General features: G+C 38.1%; 1 protein-coding gene and 1 long non-coding RNA gene across 3 annotated transcripts in view; one reads left to right on the top strand and one right to left on the bottom strand.

The window, feature by feature from the left end:
• Snap25 (synaptosome associated protein 25) overlaps positions 1 to 24252 on the top strand; it is a 29975-nt gene extending 5723 nt beyond the window's left edge. Inside the window, exons 3-7 of one of the 2 annotated variants that reach the window (XM_027920726.3) lie at positions 3313 to 3361; positions 10944 to 11061; positions 14601 to 14726; positions 17241 to 17385; positions 24184 to 24252. In XM_027920726.3, coding sequence (XP_027776527.1) covers positions 3313 to 3361; positions 10944 to 11061; positions 14601 to 14726; positions 17241 to 17385; positions 24184 to 24252 — 507 coding nt within the window. Of the gene's footprint in view, positions 1 to 3312; positions 3362 to 10649; positions 10768 to 10943; positions 11062 to 14600; positions 14727 to 17240; positions 17386 to 24183 lie in introns of both variants that reach the window. The other variant, XM_027920734.3, reaches the window with a different exon arrangement.
• LOC114079522 (uncharacterized) overlaps positions 23134 to 25829 on the bottom strand; it is a 38521-nt gene continuing 35825 nt past the window's right edge. The window contains exon 9 of the long non-coding RNA XR_003580492.3: positions 23134 to 24131. This is a non-coding gene — a long non-coding RNA (uncharacterized lncRNA). The remainder of the gene's footprint in view (positions 24132 to 25829) is intronic.

Raw genomic sequence — 25829 nt, 5'->3', positions numbered from 1 at the left:
ATATCTGATCTAATTCCATCTTTGTAGCCACATTTTACTACTACTTCATCTCCATTTTACCATGAAGAAATGTGAGGGCCAGAGGGTTAAATAATTCGCTCAAGATGCACAGTTATAAATGGCAGAGATGAAATTAAAACCCAGGACTACATGATTCCAGAGCAGTTAATTTACCTTCCACCAGCACCTCCTACTATATTTATTTATTTATTTTATTTGAGAGTTTAACGCTGGGGGGGGAAGAAGTATCTAAAAAAATGAAGCAACTTGTTCTTAATGGATTGAGATTCCACTCAAATTAAATCCTGCATCTTAATGTATTTCTTCCTGAAGTTAGCACAGCCTCCCGTTGAGTTGAACTAACTTTTAGCCTTCTGTAGTTCATTTTATCTTCATAAAGACTGTGGGAAGTAAGGGAGCTTTTACTGTCCCCATTTAACTGCTGGGGAAGCTGGGACACAGAACAGTTGGGTTGAAAGCCACAGGACTGCAAAGACAGGTCTAGAATTTAGAATTTCTGACTCCCAGATTGATTCCATTTCTGCATAGGGACCAGCTGAGAAGGAGAAGCCATGTATTTGTCTTCCCCCTGCCTTTAGTGCCTGGGTAGAGTAGAGGTCAAATAAACAATTATGGAACAGAGGAACAAATGAGTAAATAAACAAAATAGTGAATGCGTTAAAGACTAAATGAATGGAGGAGGCTAAGTGCAATGGTGCACACCTCTAATCCAAGCTACTTGGGAGGCTGAGGCAGAGGATTGCTGGTTCAAGTTCAGCCTGAGCAACCGAGCAAGACCTTGTCACCCTGTCTTGCTAAATAAATAAAAAAGGAAAAGGACTGGGGGTATAGCTCATTGGTCAAAAACCCCTGGGTTCAAACCCCAGTACCACAAACAAGTAAATAAGCAAATGGAGGAATGAGTAAGCAAGGAAGCGAATGAACCAGCCAACCATCCACACCATCTGACTGCATCTCACCCTGATCTTCAGTAGGGAAAAATACCTGACAGGTCGCATGACTCTTCTAGTCTCACAGCTGCTTCTGGCTGAGCTAAGAGCATACCCCAGCTTTCCTTACCTCAGATAAGTGCTCTCTGCTCCTGTACTGCCAGATCAGAGCAACTTCCAACACTCTCACATTTTTTAGTTTTATGAGTCATTCTAGTGCAGAAACACTTAGCACCAAATTGAACATATGTGAAATTATACTTGCAGGGATTCATATAAAATAAATGGGTCTAACAGACTATCAAAATGTATAAATAGATGAGAGTTGATCTGACCACTAACCTTTTTCCCACCAATGGTCACCAGTAGAATGGAGCAGAGTCCTCAGGCAAGCCTTGATTGTGTCCTCAAGGAGAAACTGTTCTCTGAGTTGCCTCTGTCCTCAACAGAACCTCCACTGTCACATCTATATGCCATCTGCTTTTTGTAATTTAGTCTCATAAGCAGTGGCTAAAATATGCTGAAAAAGGGCAAAGAAGTCATTACAATTCAGGCTGTTATAGACAGAAGTTCATTTATAACACATTTAAGGAAAAGACTGAAATGTCTTTCATGTTCTGGAATCTTGCTGCTCAGTATGTGTCCGTGCACCATCAGCATGCATCAGAGAGCTTGTTAGAAATGCAGAATGTCAGGCTCTATCCCAGTGCTACTGAATCTGAATCTGAATTTTAACAAGACTATTCATGTACAGGTAATCCATGTGCACATTCAAGTTTGAGAAGTAGTGATCTAGAAACTTCTGATGGTGGAAGGTAATGATGATATATTTAGTTGGCCTAGATATTCTTCTATAGATGCATTTTTTAAAATGCATTTATCTTAAAAAGACTTCATGTCATGCTAACTGTACACCAAGCTCCATTCTAGCACATTCCACTTATTCATTTATTGAATTCACATAAGAAACTCAATGAGGTATAAACTCATTATTGCTGTGTCACAAATGAGAGAACTGAGGCACCTTGTAGTTAGGACACTCTTCCAAAGTCCTGCAGCTAGGAAATGAAATCACCAGGGTTCCAGCCCTGAATCTGCTCTAGAATCTGTGCTCTCAGTGACTCTCCTGATGTCACCCTGGGCCATCATTCTCTCTACCACACTCTGACTTGGCCACGAAAGCCTGTCAAAATGTGCTCAAAAACAACATAGGTTTTTGTGACCTAGGGCGTTAACTGCATGATTACTCTAAAATGATGAGTTTATAATGGCTCACAGTGATTATTTCCAGTGTTTTGTTTGACTTTTGAGAAGCACGACTGGAATTTAATTGTCAGCCCCCACTAACATCTCCCTTTCTTTCTTAGTTCTTAAGTAAGTCAATTTATTCTGTGGGTTTCCATGAGCTTTCCTTGAAAAACTAATTAATCTAAACTGTAGGCAATGCCATTTTATATTCATTAAAAGTCACCCTGTGAAATGGAAAGTCTTTATTTAACTGGATAGAATTCCTAGAACCTGTGATCCCTAAGTATGAGCAATACATGTATCTTTGTTCCTTCTCCCTTGCTCACTAACTCCCACTCCCCCTGTCCCAATAATGCAGGTGGTGTTGGTTTATTTGGATAATAAGGAATGAGAGGAGAAGTGACTTTTAAAGACTTCTTCTTAACAAAGGAACTGCAGTAAGCTTGGACAGGAGTTTTTTGTTGTTGTTTTTTTTTTTTTTCCCACACAATATCATTGTATAGACTTTTAGATTTTTAGAATAAAAAGCCCTTATTTCTGATCTTGTTCCCTCTTCTAAATCTTACAGAACTTCTCTCCAGAGAAAGAAAATAGGCAAATTAGTTTCTCTCTGGCTGTGTTTCTCAACTTCTGTGAGGCCATGTTCTCCTCTAATAAACCTATACATCTCACCCTCAAGATGCTTATGCACCTTCCCCATGGCCAGAAGAGAAAATTCAGTCTAGAGGATTTTGAAAGATTTGCTTTCTGTGGTTGGTGTTATGAAAATCCTAGGTGTTTTTATTTTTAAGGCATAAAATTACATTATAATTTTAAGTGTGTGTATGCCAATACACACTTCATGTTTTGGAAGCTCCCTCCCAGGCTCTACTTGTGGTGATTTTACCTCACCCCTTCCTTCGGCCCCTAAGATCACTGATAGAGTGAGTCCACAGGGTACTCATTCCTATGAGTCCCTCCCCAACCCCTAATGTTCTCACCATATTTCCTCCCTTTTTTCTTTGGTCCTTCTTCATTTCCCATTTCTAGGGCTAATTGTCCCCTTACTGATGTCTCTTTCTCTCTTTTCTCCCTCTAACTCCTTTTCAACTTTGCTACCATTATTGGAATGTAGAGTAAAGATGCTGGTATCAGGACTTTGGTTATGTTGGATGAACAAGGAGGTAAGTTCAGATTTCTTCAGTAAGAAATTTAAATAAAGTGTTTTTTTTTTAATTCTTTGTGCATCCACAGGAGGCCATTTGAGCATGTGTTACACACATATGTGAGTTTGAGGGTTCTAGAATTTTCATCTTGCTGATTTTTCTTCTCTGTTGAAAAGATTGATAAACATGTAGAAATGCTGACATCTTTCTCATGACTGAATGAATGATACTATTTGTTATATCTCTTGGAGTAACAGAATCCTGATGGGAAAGCCATGTGTTTGTATTTTTTAAAGAATAGGATTTTAAACAGTGTATGATTTTTTTTATTCTCCTTACCCCCAAACTTTTGTACAAATTTGGGTCCATTCACACCTTGATAGGATGAGAATGTTATAAATCACATTGTCCACTTCTTTTAACCATCCTAATTTATTATCTGGCAGTTTTGATTTTCAGGTCACTATGGAGATTCCTTAAATAACTAGAAGGTATTTTTAACAGGATATAAGCAAAGGGAAATGATCTGGAAAATAGAAAATGAAATCAATTGAAATATTTGGCCTGTTTTCTTATCATTATTTAAGTACATTCTATTTTATTTTATCTTAAAAGTTTAACCTTTATGCTATAGACTTATTTCAAAATATGGAAAATCTTATCTTGCATATATGTGTGTGTGTATATGTATCACTCTTTTATTTTTTTCCTCCAAAGACCATTAAATACTAAATAGAAACAAAAACTAAATAATGACTGTAAGGAACCAAATCTCACTTTAAGAAAACTAGAGTTGCACATTTGAAAACATTACTTCTACACAATGATTTGTCATCACCACATCAAGTTCACACTCATACCTCAGCAATAGCAGATCTATTAACAGCCAAAGGCATTGGTTCCTAGCCATACAATGGCTGACATTTCATGACTGTGGTAAGAGGAGCAAAATGTTCCATCACCTTGTACTGTTAAAAACAAAACAACAACACAAATATTTCCTAGTTATTTAGTGATTTTTTTAAAGATCACTACACTTTAGAATTTGCTAAAAGGATAAAAAGTAGTGTTGTAAATAAAATGGAAAGAATACAACAACAATGAACCAAACTGTGATTATTTTAAACAAACAATACACTATCTGAGGAAATTTGGTTAGGGTGCAATCATTTTTACATGTACATGGAAGTCATATTGTACACATATTGGAGAACAGAGATTAGAGGCTCTTCTCTTTGAACTTTTGGCCTGTTTTAAAACTCATGATGGAAATGCTAAAAGCAGTGAAAATCGGGAAGCTGGCATTTTAGTATGGCATCTCCATATTCTATGGTGGCACCTAAAATGGTAAGGCCGTAATATTTGTGGTCTTGTTTGGTGGCAAATATCAATATTAAAACTTATTCACAGCAGAGGTCCCAATAAACTCCAAGCATAAATTTCAAATTTGGACAATTGCCATATAGGTATCAGGCCTAAAAATGTTTTCCCAAAATATAGAAAGCCCTTACACAACTTTAAAGAAAAGAGCAATCAAAAGAAAAAAAAATAGACATAAGATAGGAATCATCAGTTTACAAATAGACATACGAAACTGGGTCTCAACCATCAATGGTAGTGAGATACTATCCTTTATCTAGTAGACTGACTTAAATTTTGAAAATTGATGTTAACCAATGTGATGAATATGCTGGGAAAACAAAAACGCTTATTCTACAGATGAATGCTGTAGAAGGTTATAAATTTCTTGAAGAGTAATTTATGATACCTTAAAATTTAAAGTGTCTTGATTTTGATCAAGACATTCTACTTCTAGAATTTGACAGTGGAGACACGCATTTACAGTTACTCAAAGAAAAATGTACATGGCTTACTTGTAGGCATGTAAGGCTAGAAACAACCTATCTGAAAGCAGGGAGATGAACTAAACTAATTATGGTATGGCCATGAAATAAATGTTGTGCAGTCAATACCATAAATAAAGTAAATCTTTACTGACATCTGGGAAGTTGGGGTGGAGACAGGAAGATAAGTTATTTAGAGTCCTCTAAGAAGCAAATGCTAAGGAACAATACAAAGTATAAGAGATTTGGGGGCGACATGTCTGTGATGGGTCAAAGGGAAAGGGAGCAGAGATAGGTAAGTGGAACGTTTAGACTTTTAAGGATTTTATGGATCCAATACCTATATCAGCAGAAGGAAGGAGAATTGGGTAGGGAGAGCCTCAAATTGTAATACTGCTTGGAAAAAGTCTCAGCCAGGCTGATGGGAAGTCCAGGAACAGAAATCACCCATTGGAACAGCCCTATTTTTGGTCATATATGTTTCAGATCTGGTAGTCCCAATTGTACTCAGTCACTGGCTTGAAGCATCCCAGGGAGCACATGACCTCAACATAAATGCTGTAGCAGTTCCCAAGTGCACAGCTAACTCTACTTCTCACAGGAGAGTCTTCTAAAAGGAGCCTTGAGGGCACATCCCCATGGCTGTCATAAAATCACTTTTGTTGTTACATTATTTTGCATTAAACCTTTTCAAAAATATATATCAAACAATTAAAAGAGAAATACTTCTGTAAAACCAATTGAACATCAACCCCAATGCTTTCCGTCCAATTTTAAAAATATAAATTGTCCAAATGCATATGCCAATAACAGGGTCTAGTGGAGTTCTATTTTGAAGGCACTACAATAACAGTGCCAGTCTACAGAGCTCCCCAGATAGATTTTCTATAATTATAAGATTTGTTGGCTTGATCTGTGCAACAGTGTCCCAGCTTTGAAACTCAGAAGGCAGTAAATCGTTGATTTTTTAATAAAGGAAAATTTAAACAGCAGGTGCCCATATAGAAGAGTGGTACCTTATTTCCAAAGCAAAATTGAAACAAATACACTTGAATAATTAGCAATTCCACCTTGTTGGCTCTTTCAATTAGTAATTCAGAATGTGAAGGGATGGAAAAAGGAGACTTACAGCAGAGGGAAAGTTGGCAAAAGATTCAGGATAATGCCTTTTCCCCTTAACTATATACACTAACATAAAGATGCGGAAAATACTATAAATGAACTTGGAGTATTAAGCACAGATGATTCCCAGATGCATTTGCATACTTTATCTGAGAAGCGAAGCAGAATAGAATATTTGTTTGACAGGTTTCTTCATGAGATAGTGAGTGTTCTCAGCTAAAACATTTCATTTGTGACCATTCCTGAGTAAATGCCGAATTCTTCTGTTCACTGTATTTCCTAGGATAAGCCTGAGTTTTGCCAGACGTGTAGTGAATAAACCGATTCTGATGAGAAACCTGCAACTGTAAGACCACCAAAAATGGATGATCTGTGCCTAGTGTTAAGTGGGACACATTCCATTTATACTATCATAGGAATTTAGGGCCTTTTAATATGACAACTAAGCACAACTGTGTTCACTACGGTCATAAATGCATTTTAATTCTGCATGTGCTATGTTTAGTTGTTTTAAATCAGTAACTGCTTTGCAATTTCTCTTCAGTTATGCTCTACTAATTCTGTCCATGCCTGAACACCAAAAATGTTGACTTTTTCTACCTTGCAGCTGCTCAGGAGCCTCAAGAAACAGTCATCCTTCTAAAGAAACATTATACACCCACTGTCAGGTCAGGCCAGACCATTGCAGGTTATCTAGCTGAACAGTTAAATTACTTATAGGGTTTTTGTTTTTTACCCAGGTATCAGGACACACCAAGGAGCACTGAGCATGACAGACATCACAAGAAATATACCAAGCCCTGGAACTATTCTTTCCCTACAAAACTTGTGTCCAAGGGAAACCCCCTAAAACAACCATGGCACTAACATAAGATGATCTAACCTTTCACCTCTGTTTCTATTGTTGGTTTTTGCTGGATTATATGTTTGTTCTGATAGCTATTATAGTTCTTTGAGAACAATCCTGGGATGAACTCCAAACTAATAATGAAATTTCTGACCACCACCTCCTGGCAGAGGGAAGAAAAAGTAGAACCCCATCCAGAGACACAGCCAACAATCTTAAAAGGTTCATGGCACTACAAAGCAGAATTTGAGAAAAAATATCCTTCTTGCTGATGTTTACTCACCAAGTATCAGTTAGGAATGACTAAGGCTGCACTAGCCAATATAGTAGCCTTTCATTGCATGTGGCTCTTTAACTTTATTTACATGAATTTTTCTGTTTTAATCAATGTGAACAAAAATGAAAAGCACATAGGCAGCATCTTGAAATTGGACGTATTCATGAAGGCTTGCACACTAGCAAAGCATCAATGTCTTGCTATTTTATTGTGTCTTGTTTTGTGTTAAAAAACAGAATGAGAATCCTAAGAGCCCTGTGTTGTTTTACTAAGATGAGCTCAGTAGAAAGGATGTGTAAACTTAGAACCCAGAGTATCCTACCATTGGTGGATCTATCACAAATCACCATTCAAATATCAAAGCAAAAGAAAGTTCAAGCTTTTATGCCAACATAGAATGTTGTGTCTTGAAAGCCCTCTTCTAACCTAAAAGGTTGTTCTCCCAGTCTCTAAGAATCAACATAAAATTGACAGAAAGCAAGCTTAGAGAGCTAAGATGAAATCAACCCTGGATGGTTCATTATATCTATTATCAGAGAGGCTGTTGTCACCCCAGAATGACATAATGGCATTGGTTGTTTTCATCTCCACTCCCTGAGAAATGTCTTCACAGAAATCATCCAAGTGCTATGAAGCCCCAATATATCAAATGTACCCAGAAATACAACTCATTGGACTCTAAAAATTAATATTATTATTAGAATACCTGTGACAAACAGTTTATGCTATTTTTTAAATTAAAGGTTTGACTTATAATTTGTATGTAAAGATGCATTTAACTAATATGGGCAGGTATAAAATATTTTTCTGAATCAACCCTTTTCTGAACAGTTTTCTCAATTAAATTCTGAAAAATTTTGTCAGAATTTCCTTTTTTGTAGTCAAACCTTTGCAAACCTTTCTTTTTGTAGTCAAACCTGGCAATTTATAGCAGAACCCAACTCTCTGAAATATGGATTTTGATTTGCTCGTTCATTTGTACAAGTTCAGTTCAACATTTATGGACCAATTCACATATCTAGATGCTATTTCCTAATTTCTGCAGGCACAGCAGATGGCATTTTGGAAATCTTGTGGGAGAGTTGATATTTGGCCAAATAAACAAGTTAGTTGGCTTTCTCACTCAAGAGAAACTCCTCAAGAAGGACAAACCCCTAAATGTACATCCCTCTGCCATAACCTACACTGATTTCAGCTGTCACTGGTTGAGTCTAGCATGCTTTCCCTCAGTCTGCCATCGATCACACCCCAGCACACCTGGAAACCATTAGCAATTATTAGATTGTAATTCAGCATCCCTATTTCTATCAATAGGTATGATGATCCTCATCTGATGACATTGAGCTCTTTCACATTGAACCTTCCCCCACCACCACCAGTCCCCTCAATCAAATATTTAACTTGACCCAATCTAATCTATTGGGATGTTTTTGTTGTTGTTTTTGTTTTGTTTTGTTTTTTGGAGGGATGGGGGATTGAACCCAGGGGTGTTTAGTCATTGAACCACATCTCGAACCCTTTTCACTTGTTTTTATTTTGAGGCAGGGTCTTGCTAAGTTGTATAGGGTCTCAATATGTTGCTGAGGCCTGTCTCCAACTTGCGATCCTCCTGTTTCAGCCTCCCGAGTTGCTGGGATTACAGGCATGTGCCACTGTGCCCAGCTCTATTGCATTCTTAGAAAGAAACTGGAGTGCAATCTTCAGAAAAGAAAAAAATCTCCTAGAATATCAAGAGTATAAAGTATATGAAGATATCAGCAAAAAGTTTTCCAGCTCTTCAGCACTGTAGTCTTATTTCCTCCAGATATCCAGTGCTAGATAAATGCTAAGATTTTGTTTTCGCCAGTCCTTTTGAAAAGCAAAGCAGAGTTAGTAGTCTTAATCAACAGAATTTTGTTCTTCAGCCCCACAAAACAGAACACAGTAAGCTTTTTACAAATTCATAGTTTGGGTCACTAGTGAATCCAAGTTAGGTTTTGAAATGACAATTGCCACTGTACAATTTAATGTGAAATTGTTTTTACATGATTATTCATGCCCTTAGGCTGGAAATGTACTTATCAGTTTTATTCTAAGCATGCCTGTATTCCTGGAGGCATCCAAATGCATGCATGCATGAAAATATAGATGAAAAGAAGAATGGGAATGTAATTAGGTTTTGTAATTAGACAACCAAGACATCTCATTTGCTGCTCTCTTTTAATGGCTTTAAAAGCTATTTTAAAAATCCCTTCATTGAACTTGTAGTTACCTCAATTTGGTGACACAACTTTTGAAAAATTAATCAACTTGATGTATGTAACCCTGGCAACCTAGAAATATGATTCATTTTTATGTCTATCAATCTATGTCTTAGATACACTAAGGTCAGCTTTGCTCGCAGCAATGGTACAGTAATCATCTATGTTCCAATCTGACTCCCTTCTTCAAGGAGATATTTATTCTCCCTGCTGTCTACCTGGGGTTGATTTTGGGGGGCCCCCAGTATAGACACTGGAAAGTCAGGAGCCAGAGAAATGAAATGAGTTTCAAAGCTTTCTTGGCAAGTGACTCATAGGATGAAAGACAAATTGAAATACCCCAATATTGATAATATTGCTGTGTTGATATTACTTTCTTTTACAGCTTCTATGAATTAAATATGGGGAAACCAAGAACAGACCATAGGCTACTTTTGGCTACACAGTCACTGCTTAGAGGAAGAAAAAAGATCCATATCCATTGCTAATTATTGCTATTGCTGCTGCTGTTTTTCCTGAAGAGGGGAAACATGGATTCTATTTTCTACCTTTATCTGGTTAAGGATATTTAAAAACAAAACAATACAGATATTTTAAGTTGAAGCAGATACTTCCTCTTGTAGCACTAAATAAGAATGGCTTAAATATAAACTAACACCCTGTTTTTCTTTCTTTGGAGTTTCACTGGTGTGTGAGTAAGTGAATATATTGTGCTTTCCCCCTGGACACTCAGAATCAAACAGGCCTTCTGACCCATCCCATCATGTCTGAACTACAAACTAGTTTGAGCATCATTTTTGTTCATTTCCTCCTATCTGCCCGCTTAGGGCAGCGGCAGCCCTCTGCAATGCACCCTCTTGGACAATGCATTGTAATCTCTCTCTTTCAAATTCCTTTTTCACGTAGTCATTTCTCATATTCTGTTGGAAACCCAAGAAAAATTCATTCCACACTGTCATCCCTTTGTCCTAACCAGAACAACTCGATCGTGTCGAAGAAGGCATGAACCATATCAACCAAGACATGAAGGAGGCCGAGAAAAATTTAAAAGATTTAGGGAAATGCTGTGGCCTTTTCATATGTCCTTGTAACAAGTAGGTACTGGGTACCAGCTCTAATCTGTGGCGTCCAGTTTTCTTTCTTTCTTTTTCTTTCTTTTTTTTTTTTTCTTTTTTAATGTCAAAGTGAATGTCTGAAGTTTTGTCTTTTTTTTCTTTGTCCTTTTCCATCTGCTTCATTCTGTGGGGATAAAATACTTGTGTTTAATCAGAACAACTGGAACGCATTGAGGAAGGGATGGACCAAATCAATAAGGACATGAAAGAAGCAGAAAAGAATTTGACGGACCTAGGAAAATTCTGCGGGCTTTGTGTGTGTCCCTGTAACAAGTAGGTGCTGCCTGCCTGCCTGAAGCTTTGGTTTTCCAAGGCCCCATCTCCAAGCCTTGACAAGCTCATTCCTGCAGGCGCATAGGCAGGATGAGCATGTGGCATGCAGAACAGATCAATACCGTCTCCAATGCATTCATCTCATAGCATAGATGATATTAGTGGGAGTTACTGTTGATGCATTAAAAATCAGGCATACTACAGTGAAAGCTTCACTGTCAGCAACTTTTATTGATGAACGTTTCAACATTTTCCAGAAAGTGTACTTTGAGACACAGTCACCCCGTGACCTTTGTTTTCTCCAACCCCAAGAACCAAAATTGCGGATTTAGAATAGAGAATGGGTAAGTTTGGAAGATAAGAAACACATGTTTGATTTTTCAAAAGTAATAGAGGCAAGTAATTTGGCCCAAGGAAGCACTCTGCAAGTTAGATTATGTCAGAGATTTTTCCCTTTCCATTGCCCGCCTGTTACCAAATTTGGTCCTGAGATCCACCTTGTGTAGAGGCAGTGAGCAGTCCAGCGTGAAGTGCCCAATCCTTGCCCAGATTGGGACCATCCCTCTCAAATTCTTCCCCTTGGAAGAGCAACCCGTACACTGGCTGAAATGTTGAAATGTGTAGATTTTGCATGCACGATATCACAAAATTTTCAACTGTTCTTAAGGTTCTGCAACGCTTTTTTGGAATGTAGCAGAAATGTGACATGTGGTTATAAGGTTTGCAACAGAAAGAACCTGAAACCAGGGTTCTGGAAGATAGTCTCATTTGACTAGCAGTGAAAGCAAAAAATGCATGAGTGGATTGTCCAACATGCATTTGGAAAATTAAACTCATTACCTGATCTCCCTCACCTCCTCCCTCTTTTCCTTTTAAAAGAAGCTTTTTCTCCTAAAAGCTCTCCTAGCCCTAGCTTTTAGAATAGAAATTGATGTCGTTTCTAGCAGATTATATGACTATTCACATCCTTTAAACTTTGAGGCTGATTTAAAATATCCCACTTCCTGTTTAGGAGGGGGAGGGGCTCAATTTACCAATAAATAAAAAGCATGTTTTTGAAAGAATCATCTACAGTGAAGTCTGATTAACTGGAATCTAACTAACTGGAATTCTCAACTATATACTTCCTCCTCCCTTTTATTTTTAGCAAAATAATAATAATAATAATATCCCAAATTAAAAATACCCTGAGACAATCTATGTAATTTGCAATGTCTCAAGTCTCCATTCTCTTACAGTCTTCATATTTAAAAAAAAAAAAAAAAAAAGGAAGAATATAAAATGAAAGGCCATCAAACACAACAGTAACATTGGAAAAATTTGATTATGACCACTACTCAAAGATGCCCAGGCAGAAAATTGTCTCAGGGGTCTAACAAAATTGCCCTTGAAACAAAATTTCTTCTTCAGTCCATTGTTCATTAAGAAAGTCGTAAAATTTACCAAAATGACTCACTAGCAAGCATTCCAGTTAGTCAAGATTTGATTGTATATCCTTTCCAGTGGCAACTGGCCCCCACGAGAGATTTCCTTCCGTTTCGTGGTGAATTCCAACAGATTCATTTTCGCCCTTCATCAACTATGTGTGAAGAAAGGGTGGAGTCAGGTCTCCCTGGGATGGATTCTAAGGTTCCAATGAAACACCACCCCTACGATTCCACATAAAAGTGGTCGCTAATTCCTTAATGCACAAGAGACCCTAACTGAGCTTCAAAGCTTGACCGAAGTGTTCCCTATTGCGTGTAAATAATGCTTTAAAAACCATGTGTCACAATGCAGTGGCTGGTGGTGCCCTGGACTATTTGAGGGCTTTGCCCTGTCTCAGCATGTTTCGAAGGACTATGGTAGATGTACGGCAGTGATGTGAGTCTATGTGCAGAGTTGTGGGTGCAGTGGTTTGCCTTCTTCTGGAAACGCATATTTCCCCCTCCTTTGACTTTGCCAAAGATGGTGTACCAGATATTTTACATAGCAGAAAACATCAGAAAGTCCATAAAACTTCCTTTATTCCAAGGAAGGAGGAGATGGGGAGATGTGGGGTTAAAGCCAGACTCTAAACTCTACAAAAATTACTTTGGGGATCTTGTCCCCTTGAGTGAGCCCATGGTCCCTTGGTGCGCTAATGTCTGACTGACTACTCAAAGGGCCACAATATTATACACCAAATTGCGGGGAGTTGCTGAAATTCCACTGGTGCATTTTCCCAATTGTCACCAGGGTTGCTTGGTCTGCAATCTGCAAGGATTAGAGCTAGTTTTAATAGCTGGCTCTGGTCCTCTAGTAAAAGGGGAAGAAAAAAAAGTTAAATTCTGCTGTTTTGTAACTTTAAAAAAAAATTATGAAAACGGGACCAAAGGATGTCTTTTGTTTCTGGACTAAAAACATATGGTTTCTACTATGCAAAGAACCTAAAAACATCTTTGATCGCCTTAAATTACAACACACCCACCAAAATGTGCTGCACATGTTTCTATTGGGCACAATAGGTATGCCTGGATTTTAAGTTTTTCTCCAAGGCAGCTCAGTGAAATACAGCCCATGGAGACCACACTGATTCCAAACCACTCTCCCTCCGTCACAACCCCAGGATAGTTGGAAGTAGGAGTTTGTAAGCATTCTCCGCCCTGCCCTTCAGCCCATCAAAGAAGCTACTGAACTGCGTTTCAAATCCTCACGAAGGCTATTACTGTCCTGCTAGTGCCTTTTTCGGGAATGGTCAACTTCGGGAGTAGTTTGGCTTAAATGAGAATGCTTCACTTTCCACTCATGCCTGTAGCTGGTGCATGAAGAAGAGATAAGATGGGTTTCCCTTTTGGTGCTAGGTGGCTTGTTCTCTCTTCTATTTTCCTGCATTCATTTCACTATGCTTCTTTTACTTTTTGTCTCTGTGGACAAAGGTTTGTACATCAACTCTGGATGTATGGTGACTGTTTGGAAGTACCGATATATTATCTAATTCAAATCTCTCTAGAAACTCCTCAAAGACCATCACCCTTGGCCAACCACCAATCCTTTATGTCCTTCATGAAGCACTGGAAATGTTAGTTCCACATATGTGTTAGGGAAAACATATTAACAGGGATCTTTGCATGATGGTGTAAAAACTTGGTCAAGTATGTTTTTCTTGATGACACTGTGTTGCTGTGGTGTGATGTACACACCCTACTTGGCAGTCTTGTTTTGTGTCTGTCTGCCAGTATGTTCATTCTGTGTTTTGTGTCTCAAAATATAACCATGTCACTGAAATAAAACTGAATGTTCTCCAGCTACCTCAATCTTTATCTTAAATCCAATTAAACCACAAAACAAACCAAAGATTGCAGTCTTGACCATTGCAATCGACTCAATTGAAAATGAATGATGAGTAGTGGAGGCATGGTGGTGGCCAACTGTTTGGGTCCAGATTATGATATATCGGTATTCTCTAATGCCTCAACTTAAAACTCATTTGCTTGGTTCGGTTCTTCGCTTGAAGAGGTGATGATTGCCATGAGCTTGCTCCACCCTGTGCCTTGTCACTCACCCTCTTTTTTGCATAGGCTTAAATCAAGTGATGCTTACAAAAAAGCCTGGGGCAATAATCAGGATGGAGTGGTGGCCAGCCAGCCTGCTCGTGTGGTGGATGAACGGGAGCAAATGGCCATCAGTGGTGGCTTCATCCGCAGGTGAGCTTCATGCATTCCACACTTCAGCCGTTACCTATTATTGAATAACTAATCACCCCAACACTGAGTGAATCTTGAAATAACAACCATTGTTTTACTCATGAGTCTATATGTTGGCCAGAAGTCTCTTCCACAAGCCTCTCTTGGGCTTACTCGTCCTGCTTCCTGCAACTAAGATGCAAGAGGATGATCCAAGAGGGTCTCACTCACTTGTGTGGTGGTTGGCTGCAGCTGTCAGTGGTATACTTCTGTCCTCCTCCACATGGTCTTCCAGAAGAATAATCAAGGTTTCTTTATGGTGATAGCAGCATACCAAGGTGGCAAGCTCTAATGAACAAGCACTTAGCAAGCCTTGACTTGTGTCATATTTGCCCAAGCTTCATTAGATAAAGCAAATCACATGACCACATCCATTATATCAGTGTGGCAGTTGATGGGCATCTCATCCCATGGGTTTAGTTGAACAAAGCTTATAGAGAGGTTTAGGCAGGATTAATAACAATAAATGGTGGAGCACTTATGGACTAGCAATAACAAGAAGCTATTACCATCTAAAGGGACAGGAAAGGGAGCTGGTATCAGAACCCAACAATAGTTATGACTGTGACAAGGGGCTACGGGTAGAGAAATGCAGACACAGCCAAATCTAGCAGGGAATGCAGAAAATAAACAAATGTCACAATACTTCACTCCTCTTGCCTTCCTTAATCTCCCAGGCCATTAGCCAAACCCATTGGAACCCAGAGGGTAAGAGAAGCTGGGTGATACAGTCATGGAGGTCAGTGTCTCAGAACATAGAGCAAGGAAAGTTAAAGCATAGATTTGGGGTGAACATAGAAAACAGTGAATGAGCTGCTTAATAACCATTTCTTTTGAGGAAAAAAATAAATGCCTCTTTTAAAAACCTCCAATTACACAGTTCAGCCAGTTCAGAATTCAGATAGCTCTTAGGATACCAGAAAACAGAATAATAACTAAATATTTCCTATGAAAAGAAAAAGCATGTTTCTTTTTATAGACTACAATACCACGGCTCAGTCAGGGTTAGGGCAATTGTTTCCACAACTACCTATTCCCAGGCCATCATAACTGTTGTTGGTCACATAGTACCCCTGTGATTGAAATGATGGGTCACTGTCACTGACATATAAGGTCTTGATAATGCACCTGTAGGTTCACAGATGAGAATTCTCTTTCTACCTCTATCTTCTCCTAGGGAAACCAGACCAATGGGTTCTCAATGCAATGGCTACATAGTAGACTCAACTGGGGAGAGTTTTAAAAAATAAAGGAATGTCTATGTCCAGCCCACACCTGTTGATTCAGAATCTTGACAAACAACACAAGCATCTGTGGTTTTAAAGCTCCTCAGGTGATTCTAATATTCAACAAGAGTTGACAACCATTGAACTAGGATGTGTAGTACTTATTGGTGGTCATTTATTAAATTAAGCTTTTTCCCTATAAGAAAAATATCTAGGAATTTCTCCCTTAATATTTGAATTTTCTCTGGCCTGGACTACTTGAAAAATCATAATGGGTCAGACTACATTGGATGTTACCCAAGGGGGAGGGATTTTAATTTCTCTGAACATTTTTTATCCCTTTGGGAAAATCTAGAGTAGTGCTTACTGTATGCAATAAACACTTGTTATTTGAAATAAAGTATTTTCTTTGCCTTCACATTGGAATGTGGAAAAAATGGTAAGGTGCTTTGTAAGCCAACTCTTTCCTCTCCACATCTACCCCATTCAAACCCAAACCATATTTTATCACAGCTTTCTGCTCTGAAATCACCCATTCACAATACCCATAATAAAAACCCTTTGCATTAAAATTTGAGCAAACAAAAATCATCTTCAATAAAGAGTTCCCATTGCAGAATTAAAGGGCAGACTGTAATTATCGTTACTCTTCCCACTGATAATTGATTCCAAGTGGGAAAAGAGGTGAGATACTCACTAACTTAGCATAATAAGCATTTTCTTTTGTTCTCAATTTGAATCCTGGAGATTTGGGTTCAAAAAGAAAGCACAGTTTCTATTTAGCTCCACTTTCCTTCTCTGAACTAGAGTCTCTCTATCTAAAATGATTTTATCTTAAAGAATAAAATGTATAGAAATCATATATATGAAAGGAGAGATGATATGCTGGTGTAAGTCAGAAAAGTAGATAAATCTATTTAGTATACTTTCTTTAAAAATTCAAGGGTTCAACATGCAATTTTTGTATGTTTGGGTTTTTTGTTTTGTTTTTTAGCAATTCTGGGGATTGAAGCCAGAACCTCACTCATGCTAGCAAAAGACTCTACCACTGAGCTATATCCCCAGCTCTAAACACAATTTTAAAAATTATTGTTGAATGTACAAAGGCTAACCGTGTACTTGTATTGGATAGAGGTTTAAGATAGAGAACATGGAAGCTTTCGAGGTCCAGACTTTCCCTAAGCGTTGAGTCTAATATTCAAGGTTTTTCCCACCCTCGGTCTTCTAAAACTTGCTCTGTGGCTCCTAGGGTAACAAATGATGCCCGAGAAAATGAAATGGATGAAAACCTGGAGCAGGTGAGCGGCATCATTGGAAACCTCCGTCACATGGCCCTGGACATGGGCAATGAGATCGATACGCAGAATCGCCAGATCGACAGGATCATGGAGAAGGTGAGCATGCTGCAGTCTACAAGTTGTTTCTGCTTGTCATTTCTGAAACAACCAACAGGAAGTGTGACGGGCACAATACCCTCACTCCCTGACACTGGATTCAAGCATATTAATTGCTGGAAATTGTGCTTTTAATTTTCTAAGACAGACAAACAAACAAACAAAAATCCACAGGATTCAGCAACAGAACTTGAGTGAAGATTAGAATGTAGATTTGAGGGTGGAGTGCTACGGATCAAACCTAGGGCCTTGTGTATTTTAGGCAAGCACTCTAGGCAAGGATTGGGAAATATTTCAGAAAAAGTTGTATTTGCATTGAATCTTGAAGGATGGTTAGGAGCCAGCAAGTGGAGATGGTGAAGAACTAGAATCAGGAAATGGGGCAAAGAATAGCTTAGCCCGAAGGTAAGTATGAGCTTTTGTTTTGATAAATACCAAAGGTTTAATAATAATTTAAGAGGAGCTAGGTTTCATTTCCAACCTAACACTTCGTAGCCCAAAATTTCAAAATAAGAGGAACTTACATGATGAAATTGAGTTCACTCCAGGATACCAGACTTGTCTCTAGGACCCCCTTAGCATTGACAGGAATCCTAGGGAAGACAGAAGAGAGTAGAATGGGAAGGGATGGGCTTGGGCACAAAAAAATCAGAAAAGAATACTGGGAAGTTTCTATAAAGACATTTAGGGTACCAAAAATCTGATATTCTATACCATACAATTCTGACATCATTTCTATTTCCGTGTAGTCAACCCCTTCCCCAATCAGTAAGGTGTTGAATATTGATTATTATCTCTTAAAGGTCCAAATACCAAATGGAGGAAGAAACATGTTATAATAATAATAATAGTAATTGTTTCACTAATCTTATGCATATATATATTTTCTGTAAGATATTGAAGTAGTCTAAGATCCTGAATTTTTTTATAACAATTAATTCCTCTTCTGTGAGCAGAGGAGGATACTTTTGTGATCATTTGAGTCACAAGACTTACCTAGTAGTTTCTTGATACCCAAATAGCCTCCAGCAACTTGAAAAAGAAACAAATAGACATACAGAGATTGTGTTGCCCTATTGTCTTGTATGTGCCCCATATTGAGAATCTCTAGTTGCATAATATTTTGCCTAATCGATATAGAGCTACACAGAAGTCACAGTTGGTTGGCAAAATGCTGTGCTTTACTTACTTTTGCAAGTTATGGCATGCACATTATCATTGTTAAGAAGCTTTTGATGTGATAAAGCTTTTAAAGCTGTGCAAGTCAATAGATTTTAGAAAAACACTGAGAGTTTCTACACGACCTGATCCAAGCCATTATGGCCCAGAAAAATGAACTTAGAAATAATTGCTGAACTGCTTTCCAACAAGAAAATGATTGAGAAAACAGGAAGCATTCATTTTCTAGTAATGGACCCAATTTACTCAGATGCAAGAAGATAATTCATCAAAGTCAATTAGGTTCCTAAAGGAGAGGTTTTACCAATGGTGAGGTCAAACTCTCATTGATAGAGTTGGTCTTGGAGCAAGAGAAAGCATTTCTTCCTGGAAAGGCAAGTGGCATCTTGATTCTGCCACTCTGCATTTCTACTTCTCATCTTTAGGGAGAACCTTTTATTCTAGGTCCAGTGTACTCCACAGAGACATATGTAGCCATAAAGTTTAGTCAAAAACGGGGAAAGTGGATGGGAAATAGCTGGTCCAGTGGGACTCATTCCTTAAGTGCTGAATCATTTAAAAATGGGGGAGGAGTCTAGCTGCTTTTGATTAGTTAGTTTATTCCAGTCAATACCGTAAATAGCACCAACCCCCTATTTTTTTTTCAAACTCAAAATCTGGGCATGATTGAGACAGAGCCCATTTCAACCCAGCATTGCCCCAAATGATCATGTTACTGAGCTGCACAATTACTAACAGACTGGTCTTCTCATGGAAATTCTCTCTCTCTCTCCCCCCACCCCCCATCTTCTTTTTGACATAATTGTACATATAAGGAATTTCATGTCAATCCCCATTCAGCCTCTCCTTCCTTCTCTCTTCCATCCCCTTTTTCTCTCCTCTACTGTTCTTCCTTTCACTCCCTTATTTATTTATTTTGGATTGGTACTTTCTACATGTACACAAAGGAGATACTCCCTGTGGTACATCTATTCATGTATATAACATGATTTTGTGAGGCTCATTACATATTTTTTTCCTTTTCCCTTCCTTCCTCCCTGCCTCCCTCTCATTTGTCTACTTCTGCTCCGCTGATCTTCCCTAGGTATTTATAACATCTGATCCCCTCTGCAATCACCTTCTTTTCCTTATTTTGCTTTAGCTTCCACACGTGAAAGGAAACATTAGATTCTGACTCTTAATAACAGAAAACAGTGTGCAGAGGTCTCCTGCATCTCTGATATTTTATTAATATCACAAAGTGGGGGTCAGGAAAGTCTTGTGATGTTGCACACATCTTCTCTCTTAACTCTAGTGACCATGTTTACCACCTGTATTCATCATGGTCTATGATCTTCTGTCATCATTTGAATTGATAGTGACGTTTTGGGAGTCCAAAACAATGAGATTTTCAAAACATGTAAAATCCTTGTTTTCTGCTTAAGAATACTTATATATATATTCTTCTAAGGTCAAAAACATACAGTTCTTTCAGAAAAAAAATGGAGGCAAGTGTATATCAGATGTTTTGGGAAGGGTTGCTAAGGAAATAACAGTGATATTGAAATTGCAATTTAAAGTTGTCAGTGGTAGAAGTCACATTGAGAAGCATCGAAGCTGATTTTTTAGCAATCCTCAAATTCTTCCATTAGTGAGGAAAAGCAGCATTTAAAAACTAAGATGTTAGATCCCAACAGCATTCACCAGCTCTGTGACCTGGTTGCCACATCTAAAAGATAACAGTTCAGTCCAGGCATGGTGGGGCATACTCACAATCCCAGTGGCTCAGGAGGCTGAGGCAGGAGTATTTTGCAAGTTCAAAACCAGCCTCAGCAATTTAGCGAGGCCCTGAGCAATTTAGCGAGACCCTGGGTCTAAATAAAAACACAAAAGAGAGCTGGGGACGTGGCTCAGTGGTTAAGTGCTCCTGGGTTCAATCCCTAGTGGTGGTAGTAGTAGTAGTAATAATAATAATAATAATAATAATAAAGTTCATACTTATATACAGAATGAGTAGCTATATGGAATGAGTAGCATCCAGTTTGAGAAGTTTGGGCCTAAAAGCTACCTGACATAGTCTGAAGTTGAGGAGATTCCCAGTGTTCAGATGTGGGCTGAGCAGCTCCTTAAACTACTTATTGGCTCTCTGGTGATCATTTCTGTTTTCTCATAAGGGCAAATCATGTAGCATATGTTGGGGATGTAAGCAAGTTTAGGATTCTCTAAATAGAAATGTGAAAACTCTGGAATGGGTTAGCCTCCATAAATAAAGTCCTCAAGCATATAAATAGAATGAACAGAGGCATTCTCCAAATACCAGGAAGACTTCTAAAAGGAGATTCAGGACATTTTTCTTCCTAAAAGACACATCCTTTTTAATATTTTATATAATAAAACCATGGTACCTTTTATGTTGGGTATTAGATGGGTAGGAATTAAATATGCTTCAGAAAGGATTTAGGTGGAAATCACAAATGCCCACTGAACAAAGGTCAATTCCAGCTCCTTGCACATCTTTGAGGATCTCCAAAGAGTAGCCTTATGCTCCATGCAAACATCCCCTGTGCCACTGTGTGAAGGCTCATCACTGCATTCTTATGCAAGAGGTTCTAGAATGTTTGACTTCAGAAATGTCATCTGTTTTTAAATGGATTATTTTTCTTGTTTGAGTTTGTCTCAGAGTTCAGCCTGGAAACAGTCAGCATAATTCAATCTTCAGGAACATTTCACATTGGTCTGAGCTAGTAAATTTCCTTTGCACTGAAGTATCATTATTTCTGATATTATATATAGCTGGAGAGGGAGGATTTAAGAATGAAATAAAATTGGAGGAATTTTCAATTTTCCAAATGAAGAATTATCTAGAAATAAGTTCAACTTTGCAAATTTCTATTTGAACTTTTTTTTTCCAGTTGTGGGGCTTGAACCCAGAGATGCTCTACCATTAAGCTACATTCCCAACCCTTTTATTTTTAAATTTTGAGAGGGTCTTGCTAAGTTACTAAGGCTGGTCTCTGTCTTGTGATCCTCCTGTCTCAGTCCACCCCCCGTCCCCACAGTCGCTGGGATTATAGGTGCATACCACTGCACATAGTCTAACAAATTTCTATTTGAATATGGATGACCCTAATGCCCTAGAAATTCAAAATTCCAACTGAACATAGAAGACCCAACTCTGTAGAGGCTGAAATGTACCAAATTTGGTAGTAGGTGTAAACTCAGTAATCACTGAGTGATAATAATTAAGAACACAGTTCTGTTTCCCTGCCCTGCCTGGATGCTTCATGCTCCTCTTTCCAGAGTGGAATTACAGACAACACTACCCATCAGGATAGGATATGACAACTAAACAGAATTGTTGTCTCTGCCTCTAATCCATCTTTCTCAGTGGTGATGAGAATGATCAATTTTCTGAGGTTTAAGGTGTATTCTGGTAGCATTCCGAGGTTTTATGCTTTCTTTTTGCAGCAAAATGTAATCTAAGCAGTGAAGATATCAACCCAAAGATTAAAGGGAGCAAAAATAATTATAGTAAATATGCCCCCAATAAAGAAAAGCCTATCATGAAAATAAAAAGAACAGTAGAGCAGAGGCAGGGGATCTAGGGGAAGGGAGGAGGGATGAGTAAGGGGGGGCAAGAGTGGAATGAAATTGACCAACTTATGCTATCTGTATAGCATCTGTATAACTATAATGCACCAATAAAAGCAATAAAGAAATAGAATAGGAATGAAAGTTCTCTTCTCCTCTCTCTCTCTCTCTCTCTCTCTCTCTCTCTCTCTCTATATATATATATATATATATATATATATATATATATATATATATTCCTTTTGACATAATTCTACATACAAGAAATTTGGTGTCAATCCCCCATTCTGCCTCCCCTTCTTTCCCTCCTCCCTCCCCTTTTTCTCAAACTGTTCTGCCTGTCACTCCTTTATTTACTTATTTTGGATTGGTACTTTCTACATGTACACAAAGGACATACTTCCTTTGGTACATCTATACATGTATATAACATGATTTTGTGAGGTTCATTCCATATTTTTTTCTCCTTTGTATATATGTAGAAAGTACCAAAGCATCTGATATACACTTGCCTCCTTTTGTTTTCTTTAAGGTCAAAAAACATATTTTGACCTTAGAAGAATATTTACATGTTTTGAAAATCTCATTGTTTTGGACTCCCAAAACTTCACTATCAATTCAAATGATGACAGAATATCATAGATCATGATGAATAGAGGTGGGTAAACATGGTCACTGGAGTTAAGAGAGAAGATGCGTGCAACATCACAAGACTCTCCTGACCTCCACTTTGTGATATTAATAAAATATCAGAAATTGAAGGAAGACCAGTAGAGTAGAGGAAGGAGATGGGTGGGGGTAGACCAGTCAATTAATATACTCACATTTGTGAGTCTTCAGAATAGAGTTTGAAAATGATCAAGTATCCCCAAAAGCCGTAGTTTATAGTAACTGCAAGATAAGATGCATTGAGCACTTGTGTTGCAAAACATTCTTTTTTCCATATTTTTATTGGTGCGTTAGAATTGTATGTAATGGTGGGGTTCATTGTCACATAATTGTACGAATTACAATACAATAATATAATTTGTTTTATTCCCCAGTATTTCCTTCCCTCCCCTCTTCCCTGCCCTGGTCTCTTTCCTCTACTGATCTCCTGTTGATTATCATGAGATCCACCCCCATACAAACACACACCTTATTTTCCTTTTTCCTCTCTAGCTTCCATATATAAGAAAAAACACATGACCCTTGACATTCTCAATTTGGCTTATTTTGCTTAACATAATGGTTTTCAGTTCCATTCATTTTCCTGCAAATGACATAATTTAATTCTTCTTTATGGCTGAGTAAATCTCCATTGTGTATATATACCACATTTTCTTTATCCGTTTATGCCCTGATGGACACCTAGGCTAGTCCCACAGGCAAAATGTTATTCTAAGCACATTACTTACATAGTAACAAATATAGATTTGATTCATCCTCTCTGTAAACCTAAGTAGTAGAGTGATATACATACAGTATGGATTCTGACTTCAGGCTACTTGCATTCTGGTTGTGGTGTCCCCCCACCCAAAGACTTTAGACAAATTGCCTAAATCCTGTCTGCCCAATTTTTTCACTTGGAAAAAGGAGCTAATAATCACACACACCTGATGGTTGATGTTATCAATGTTGAATAAATGGAACAAAGTAGATGCTCATGCTCTCTGGCTGTATTCTTTATTGTCCCCAGAGAGTAGACAAGAAAGCTGAGATTCCGAGATACAGTTTGTTCAAACTGACACAGCTAATAAGTGAACCATGACTGTACAGTGGTGGTGATTCAACTCAGTCCAACAGATGAATGTACCATAGAAGTCATCAACTATCCTTCCAGGATAGAAAGATAAATGACAAAGAATGCTCTCTGGTGGGGAAAACCGTGAAAAAGCAAAATCAAGTTTAAGTGGTCATCCAAGTAGAGCTGTAGCAATGGTCTTGGAAACACAGAAGTGAGAGTGGCCAATTCTGACTGGGTATCTTCTTCACCCAAGAAGCATTTGACCTGGACCCTAAAAGATGAACAAGATGTTAAGGGTTCCGTTTTCTTTCTCTTTTTTCTAGGCTGATTCCAACAAAACCAGAATCGATGAGGCCAACCAACGTGCAACAAAGATGCTGGGAAGTGGTTAAAGATTCTCAACTGTGCTCTCTTCCGAATGCTGTTGAGCAAGATAGCTCCTTCATGCTTTTCTCATGGTATTACCGAGTAGGTCTTGCACATACACACACACACACACGTACACACACACACACACACACACACACACACACATCAGACCACCCCCATCGTGAATGTTGTCCTGTGTCATTTGTCAGCTTTCTGACAATGCCATATGTCTTTTGTTCTCTGAGTCTCTTTCTTTCCAAAGGTTGTACATAGTGGTCATTTAGTGGCTCTAACGCTCTGTGTAAGATGTCTTGGGTTTCATTTTTCCTTTTTTTCTCTCCTCAGTGGCGTTTGCTGAATGACAACAATTTAGGAATGCTCAATATGCTGTTGATTCTTTCAATACACAGTATTGTTCTCGTAAAACTGTGACATTCCACAGAGCTACTGCCACGGTCCTTTCTTTGGGTGTCAGGCTCTGAATCTCTCAAAATGTGCTGTCTTTAGTTCCTCATGGCTCTTATCTGTCTTTATGATTTCATGATTAGACAATGTGGAATTACATAACAGGCATTGCACTAAAAGTGATGTGATTATGCATTTATGCATGAGAACTAAATAGATTTTTAGATTCCTACTTAAACAAAAACTTTCCATGACAATAGCATACTGATGAGAAAACAACGCACACACACAACACAACAACCAACCAACAAAGCATGCTCAGTATTGAGACACTGTCAAGATTAAGTTATACCAGCAAAACTGCAGTAGTGTCACTTTCTTTCTGTCGACATATAGACTTATTAACCATAATCATCCTTTTTTAAAAAAATGAATTTTAAAAAAAGATGGATTTGACACACTCACCATTCAATCATTTCCAGCAAAATATATGTTTGGCTGAAACTATGTCAAATGGATGTAATATAGGGTTTGTTTGCTGCTTTTGAAGGCTATGTTTTGGAGAAAATAATCTTGCTGTGAAACAGTGTGGAGATGTAAATTTTATAAGGGTGACTCTTGTTGATCACCATTTCCCCTGTGATTCGTTATCAGTACAATTCTTTGTTGCTTAATCTAGAGCTATGCACACCAAATTGCTGAGATGTTTAGTAGCTGATAAAGAAACCTTTAAAAAAATAATATAAATGAATGAAATATAAACTGTGAGATAAATATCATTACAGCATGTAATATTAAATTCCTCCTGTCTCCTCTGTCGGTTTGTGAAGTGATTGACATTTTGTAGCTAGTTTAAAATTATTAAAAATTATAGACCCCAGATATCTGCTTTAATTTCTTCATGGACCCGTCTGATTTGGCATTCACACAAGAAGACAAAGCCTCATTACTCTGTTCCATTTCTCCTAAGAAGCCAGTTGTATGTGAAGACAACACTGGGTGGAAGAACCAAAGATGTCCTCTTTAAACATAATTCCAAGGCAGCTGACAATTTGGCCTTGTTTTCATAATTTGTTCTAGAAATACTTGCCTGTGAATTCAGTATTAGCTGTGGGGGGAAAATGTCGTTTCCAGCAGACACTGAAAAAAATCAAGCTTGGTCCTATGTAAATTCAGGTACATCTGGTGTCAGTCA

The sequence above is a fragment of the Marmota flaviventris genome, chromosome 2 (assembly GCF_047511675.1).
Source record: "Marmota flaviventris isolate mMarFla1 chromosome 2, mMarFla1.hap1, whole genome shotgun sequence".
NCBI lineage: Eukaryota > Metazoa > Chordata > Mammalia > Rodentia > Sciuridae > Marmota > Marmota flaviventris.
Note: the sequence above shows the minus strand (reverse complement) of the source record. Positions and strands in the feature narration are given on the sequence as shown.